The sequence below is a fragment of the Sinocyclocheilus rhinocerous genome, unplaced genomic scaffold (assembly GCF_001515625.1).
Source record: "Sinocyclocheilus rhinocerous isolate Xijiao unplaced genomic scaffold, SAMN03320098_v1.1 scaffold1534, whole genome shotgun sequence".
Taxonomy (NCBI): Eukaryota; Metazoa; Chordata; class Actinopteri; order Cypriniformes; family Cyprinidae; genus Sinocyclocheilus; species Sinocyclocheilus rhinocerous.
The window spans coordinates 645352-653215 of NW_015638992.1; the positions used below are offsets into that span (position 1 = coordinate 645352).

A 7864-nucleotide genomic window follows, 5' to 3' on the forward strand; every position below is an offset into this window, starting at 1 on the left:
CAGTAGAAGCATGGCACTAGCAACAAAAAGGTCATGGGTTCAATTCCAAAGGAATTATGAATGGAAAAAGAAAAAAAAGATCCAATGCAAGTCGCATGGGATTAAAGCATCTGCAAAATGCATATAAATACATTTTCATGCTAAAGAGTTAAAAAACTAACCTAGAGAATGCAGAAAACTACACTAAACATTTGAAGTGGATCAAAAAGTTCAAAGCTGTCCTAAGACAAGAACGCGTTATGGTTTTAGGGTTTAGGACAACTTTGATGAAAGGTTTTGATCCATTTCAAATGTTGACTAGTGTATTAAGGAAACGGATTTGACTTGGCTTGGACTCTGCATCAGAGATTGCTCAGCATGTCTGACAGCATGCCGCAAATGTTGACAGAGCTTGTATTTAACCCAGAAGAAAAGAAAATAAAAGTTCAAGAGAAATGCCAAAAGCAACAGCACTGGCAAATCTGCTGCCAACTTTCTCCGTACCTGAAGAGCTCTCTTCTGCTTCAGAGAGTGGGATCTCTCCCTTGAGTAACTGCTCAAGCTCCTGAGAGTCAGCAACATCAACCGGTCTCTCCCCTCTCTTGTTGGCCTGGAAGGCATTGCCTCCATGACGCAAGAGCAGCTTCACAATCTATGAAGGTTTGGCAAAACATGACAGACAATATACAGAGGTGAATCAGATGATCAGAAAGATTCACAATTACTACAAGTTCTGCAACAGATATTTGGCTACTTTGAGAGTATATTCATCAGTCAATAAATGTGCCCGCTCTGACGTTTAAAAAAACAGTGTGCTCTACAGCCTCATTAATGTCTAATGCCTAATTTTATTATTACATAAATTAGGTGTTACTTTTATTTGTTGCAATTAAATTGTATTAGTTTGGACACACTAATAACATGGACAAACCTGGTCTACATTCATGCATGCTCAACCAACTTAAATAACTTAAATTGCATTTTGGTATGCTTTTTAAACAACAAAAGGCTTTAACATGTATATATTAAAAAAAATAAAGAAAATGAACGTTAAAGCACATAGGCTCACCCTTTAGATTAAAATGATTTCAGATCAGTAAAAACAAACTCAGTCAAACTCTTTATATTAACTGACAGATCAGTATCAGCTTTTAAAATCCATGTACTGTAGGTCAATAGCTGTAAATGTCATCATTTAAAGTAAAAACTCACATCTTTGTGTCCGCTGCTGGAGGCGTCATGAAGCGGAGTGTCATCGTCCAATCCCTGCGTGTTCACTTCCGCTCCTGCACCAATCAGAACCTTCGCCACATCATAGTAACCAAGGTTACAAGCTTCATGGAGAGGCGTCCAACCTGAACAAAAGGACAAACCAATATGAGCTCATGAGAGTCTACAACTGGAAGGAAAAACAGAAAACTTTTAACCCTATAGACACTATCATATTTGATATGCAAATTTTAAGGCCTCTAAATGATCAACATGATCCAAACTTTGCTGTTGCACAATATACTCCATGCCTTCTGTCGTCTGATTGGTAGTTTATACTTTTTTTAGCAAGTAAAGGCCTTTTAGTGCAATTGCACGAATGTCCAGCTTCAGCTCATGCTTCATTTGTCTTTGTGCTGTGAAATCTTTACTGATTTTTAAAAAGTAAATGCAAGAATCCTTTTACTAATATTTCAAGATGAACACTTACTGGACTGAAGCAACTTATGATTACCTGATTATCCATAAAATCATGTTCAAATATGAGTATCAAATATGATCATCAGGCTTGTTTGACGAACATTTGTTCATCTCTAAATCATCATTGTAGCCACCATCATACCCAAATCTTAAATTTATTAATTTATGGTTTTACAGTAGCAACAATACCAGCAATGACTATATTATTTTATAACTATTTAATTGTTACAAAGTAACTAAATTACATAAGATGATTATTTAATTGCATAAAACATAAAAAATAAACTACAGACAGCTTGTTATCAGGTGACGTGATGCTGTAAATGTGCATAAAACACAGTCTCACCTGCAAAATCTTTGACGCTCACATCCGCTCCGAGCCCAATGAGTTCCTTCACCAGCTTGACATCTCCTCTGATGGCGGCCATATGCAGGGACGTCTCTCCTCTCTCGTTCCGTTTGTTCACTTTGTCCTTCTGTCGTGAGGATGAGCTGCTAGCGATCTTCTTCTGCACCACTGGAGATTGAGAGGGGTGGCTCGGTGTGGTATCTGAGATTACAAACCGGTAAACCAGAACGTCAAGGTCATCTCAATTGTCAATCTGACCTAACTTGACTACAAAAGGAAGTGAAAAACTCACAGATCATAAATAAACTGGTGACTGCAGGTATGAGACAGCGTTACTATAATTAGCAAAGACTAATCTTTTTTTTTTGGGGGGCATTTTCACCTTTATTATGATAGGACAGATAAGAACTGGCAGGAAGCGAAGTGGGAGAGAGATAGGGGGTGGGATCGGGAAAGGTCCTCGAGTCAGGATTCAAACTCGGGACGCCCATAGTGCAACGGTGCTGTATGTCAGCGTGCTGCCCACAAGGCTATCAGCGCCGACATAGCTAAGACTATTCATTAAAACTAATTGAAATAATGCTTAAATAAAATAATAAATAAATATAAGACTAAAAATGCTTAACCTTAAAAACATAAATGAAAATTAGATATGTTGCCTTGGCAACTAACATAAATAAAATTACTAAAATTAAATTAAATTTAACTTAAAACTAATTAAAAACAAAGCTAAACAGAAAAAAAAAAACTGACTAAAAAATGACAAAAAGTACTAAAAAATATTAAAACAAACTTTAAAATTTTCACTAATTGAAATCAATCTTAAAATAATATAAATAATTAGATGAAAACTTCACTTCACTTTTCAAAACTTAAATTAGAAATGTTGCCTTGGCATCTAATAAAATAAAGCTATTACAACTAAAACTATTAAAAATTGTTTTCATTAATTGAGAAAAATCTGGAATGAAATGAAATATAAATATCAGATGAAAACTTAAAATAAATTAAACTTAAAAATTAAATTAAATTAAAGATAAATAGAAATACAAGAAACAGAAACTGATAAAAATGACAAAAGCATAAACAACTAAAACTATTAAAAAATAATTTTCATTAATTGAAACAAACATGAAATTAAATAAAAGATAAATATTACATGAAAACTTAAAAACAACAACAAAACTAGAAAATTAGAAATGTCACCTTGGCAGCTCACTGAAATAAAATAAATAAATAAATAAAATAAATAAAAACTAAAACTGACAAACAAACAAAACTGACAAACTAAAAAACAAACAAACAATAAAAAACGAAAACTGATGAAATGACAAAAACTAAACTAAAATTAAAATGAAAACTGGAAATATACAAATAAAAGCTAATTCAAAATATTAATGCATACTATAACAGTATATAAATAATACTAAAATAACACTGTTGAGAGAGTGAGACATTATCATAAATGAAAACATACTAAAGCACAATAAAATATACACTCAATATATATTTTTGAGTAAATATTGGCTTTTGAACACGAAGAAATCAAATTTAAGAGATACCGATGGTCTACTAAAGAAAATATCAGTGACAACTCACTGAACTTACCTCGGTGTACAGAGCAAAAAACAGAGCAAAAGGTGAAAAAAAAATGTTCTGTGTTCATCGTTTCCTACCTGGACTGTTGTCTCTCGCCGTCATCTGCATGACAAGTGCCATCTGCTTTCGTTCTGATAAAGGGTAGCCGAACAAAATGTTCACAGGGGTCGACTTCTTAGCCCCCGACTCCTTCTTAACTTTCTTCTTATCCGGACCATCTTTGTCTGCAGTGAACAAGAAAAACGATGGACAGCGCATGAGCACGGCTCTCCTTTTGCACTCAAGCATCTCAGTTCCTGAAAACGCCGCCGTCTGATACAATTTATCCCCTTTAAACAAACAGCAGAAGCGAAAAAACAGCGTAGGAAACTCTCCAGCCTGACAGACACATGCATTACCCATCTAACGCCGTTCCCACGAGTCTTTGCGCGCTACTGAAATGCATGCGATTAAAACAGATGCAGCGGAGAAACCAAGAAAGTGTCAGTGTGTGTGCTTTCTTGAAACGAATCGACGAAAAGCGAGATGCGCGAGACATCAAATTCCCGCAAAATGATGTAACCAAAAGTCGACGGTCTCTCTGAGAGTGATGCAAAAAGCCTAGCAGACAGACAAGGTCATGCGGTAGCGGTTAGTGTATTCTAACGGAAATTCTATTCGTTTCAGCCAGTGCTCTGATACGGACGGAGGCTCAGGCGGAGACAGATAAACAAATGAAACCGTGATGCGTCTTGGACCGTTTGCGGCCGCTGGCGACTTTAGCGGAGGCAGTTACCTGCGTATATCCTGCAGGGAGGAAGTAATCTCTCTCCCCACGCATCGCTCGACTGCCCGGGGTCAGAGTCATCTACAGTGCAGAAGCAGAGAGGCGAGAGGAGGAGGAGGAAGGAAGGAAGGGGGTTCAGAGTTCGAGAGGTGGATGGGGAAAAGGGTGGACGGGAGAGCAGAGCACTGATTACACCCACAGGCTCCGCCCCTCACTCAAATGACAAATCACAGCACAGGATTCAAAGACTCCGGGATGAATATTAAGAGCCACAGAAGTCATCAGAAACCAGAATCCATCCAAATACCATCAAAACAGCAGGACATAAAAGTCCTCAAAATTATATATTCACTAAGAGCTTCTGAAAAACGACAATATTTGTTTGTTTATATTAATGTTGTTTATGTTAACTAAAACTTAAAAATAGGTTTTCATAACCGAAATAAAGACGAAATATAATGTAAATATTATTAGAAAATAATATTATATATAAATATTCAACTAAAACGAAAATTAAGCAAACTTCAAAGTGAAAATGAGAAATGTTGCATTGGCAACTAACTGAAATAAATGTAATTTGCAGTACTAAACTAAACTAAAAATGATAAAAACTAAAATTAAAACGAAAACTGAAAATATAAAGAAAAACAACTAATTCAAATATGAATAAATACTATATAATACTACATATGGAATATATAATATGATATGTAAATAGTATATAATTAGTACTAAAAAACAACAAGGTTTTTAGGCTAGGCATTATGACAAAAAATGTTATATTTTGAGATTTCACAAAGACGATATAGTTATTTTAAGTTATTCAACAAAAAAAAAATTAATATTAATTTATAATATATAAACTGTTGCGATGCCTATTTAAAAAAATATATTTTACAAATTAAAGGTACAATATTATTTTTTGCAAAGCAAAATATCAGATTATTCAAATGAATCTGAAAAAAAAAATGTTTAGGATTTATTTAATTAAAAATGATACAATTTACAGTTCAGACTCTAAATTCTGAAACGTCCTGCTCTGTATTTTTGCATTATTCCATAATTCTTTGTCATTTTCACATGTAAATAATGCACTGAAAACAGCACTGATCTATATAACGCATTATAAACACTTACATAGTGGTTGACACACTTATATTATCGCACAGTATCATCATACCATCAGTGCTATTTGATTATATGTTGTTGTTTTAATATTCTAAGCAGCCTATTCTTATATTCTTATTCAGTCTTAATGTAGTAATATCCATTACTATATTGTCTAAGTAGTCTTTTCTTATATAATCAACAGTATTAATGTATTTTGCCTTCTAACTACAGAACTGAGACTAAAACAAGAGATTTTAGGCTCCATGTAAAATAATGACGATATATTTTTCATTATTCCCTCATGATCTTCTGCTCCTTTTTGAGTCGAAGCTATTGTGTTTTTGAACGAGACCCATGTATTTGATAAGGCTGGCTTAACCGTTACATAACAAACACCCTTGAAAAAAACCCTCTAGTAGAGCTTGTCCAATAAAAACAGGTCTTAAAAGTGACCAGGAGGGGGCGGCAGTGAGGCACAGACACAAGCTACTAGAACTTTCAGAGTGAATGTTAGACTGACCCGTGTCGGAGTCCCGCTCCTCGTTCCGGGGCGGACTGACGGTGAAGGAGAGCTTCCGTTTCATGGAAGACTTTGACTTCCCCTCTTTCCCCAGGATTTCACTCCGATCCAGCTTCGGAGTTTTGGCAAACGGAGAGATTTTCTCTTTACTCTGAGAGAGCGAGAGAGAGAGAGAGAGAGAGAGAGAGAGAGAGAGAAAAGAAAAGGAGACATTATATGATATTAAATGAAAGAACATACTAGCAGTCAAAACACGCTCTGTCTAACTACCGTATTGGCCCGAATATAAGACGACCCTGATTATAAGACGACCCCCCCTTTTTCCAGATGTACCTTTTGGAAAAAGGCTTTTTAAAAACCAAATCTTGTTTTTTCTCAGTAAAACACATTTTGTCTTCAATTATTTTCATATTGCATATTTTTCCTATTTTAATTTTTGTTTTGAAAGTATGGTAAAAACTGGTAAAATGTACCAACAATCACATTTAAAAAATATACACTTTTTGATATACCATTAAAAAAAAAAAACGGGAAGCCCATCTGAATTAGGACATTTAGGCTATCCATCTAATAGTAGCCTACCAAAATCTTATTAACAGTAGAAGTTAAATCTTACTGTAGTCTTCAAATCTGGGTACTGTCTTACGTTTTAAAATCACAAAGGGAGTTTGGTGCCATCAGGCTAACGTGACAGTCACGACTCATGCAGCTGTAAGGTTTGTTTTTATTCGCGATCTTTACAACACGCATTACATTACGTATTTCATGGCACACTCGTTTTATGCGTATTTGGCGCTACCTAGTGTTGTGGGTGTATTATTGACATGTCAAAGTCTAGACCCTGAATATAAGACGACCGCGTTTTTTCAGATGTATTTCCAAGAAAAAAATATCGTCTTATATTCGGGACAATACGGTATGTATGCACAAAAGCCTTGATCTGAATATAATATACGGTTTGTATAACAGCATCAGTGCTCTAAAAATAAGTTTAAGGTCTTTCAAGTTGGTCAAATTCACCGAATTAAATATTGTGCAATATTCAATTATAAAAATCTACAAAAAAACTAAGCAAAAGACTAGAATTACTAGCAAGCTGTACATTTTCTTGTCCTCATTATATAGGAGTCTTAAAACCTGTTGAGGATTGATTCTGCTCACCTTCTTCCCTGCTGTCTTCTCCACCATGGCTCCATCTCGGTCCGATCCCGGTTTGGCCATGGTGCATCATCTGACTAGCTGTGGCAGCTACGGCTCACAGATATCATCATGGGCCTGAAACACAAACAGACAACTCATATGAGAGCTTGAAAAACTGATACAATAATGAAACATTTAACTAAATATGAATGTGTGGCATTTTGGCACCCATAAAAATGTCAGCCAATGTTACAGGCTTCGGATGCTGGAAGCAAATTAAATTAAGACTTACTTCTATAGTATATATATTAGGGATGTAACGATTCACTCAACTCACGATTCGATTCGATTCACGATTTTGATTTCACGATTCGATTCGATTCACGATTATTATTATTTATTTATTTTACAAAATGAGATTTAAGACAAATTATAAATTAAATGTGTCCTTTTATTATTGCTTGGACAAAATGCTGCACATTTCTTTGTGAAATTAAAATATAACACTATAATAATATACTAATATAGCACTTGCATTATTATTGCTCTTTTGTTGGTTTTGATTGCTTCTATTGTCCTCATTTGTAAGTCGCTTTGGACAAAAGCGTCTGCTAAATGACAAAAATGAAATATAATGCAAATGTAAATAACAAAACTACATTGAAATTTAAAAACAAGCCCCAAATCAAATAAATAAGTAACACAAATAAAA

General features: G+C 34.8%; 1 protein-coding gene across 2 annotated transcripts in view; it reads right to left on the minus strand.

Moving 5' to 3' along the window:
* The window catches only part of LOC107750907 (ankyrin repeat domain-containing protein 12-like), a 61727-nt gene that overhangs the window by 8586 nt on the left and 45277 nt on the right, over positions 1-7864 (minus strand). Inside the window, exons 2-8 of one of the 2 annotated variants that reach the window (XM_016566473.1) lie at positions 7174-7287; positions 6013-6163; positions 4392-4463; positions 3694-3840; positions 2015-2218; positions 1192-1334; positions 484-631 (exon numbers count right to left, since the gene is read on the minus strand). In XM_016566473.1, the coding sequence (XP_016421959.1) occupies positions 484-631; positions 1192-1334; positions 2015-2218; positions 3694-3840; positions 4392-4463; positions 6013-6163; positions 7174-7233 (925 nt within the window). In that variant the 5' untranslated portion in view covers positions 7234-7287. The remainder of the gene's footprint in view (positions 1-483; positions 632-1191; positions 1335-2014; positions 2219-3693; positions 3841-4391; positions 4464-6012; positions 6164-7173; positions 7288-7864) is intronic. The other variant, XM_016566474.1, reaches the window with a different exon arrangement.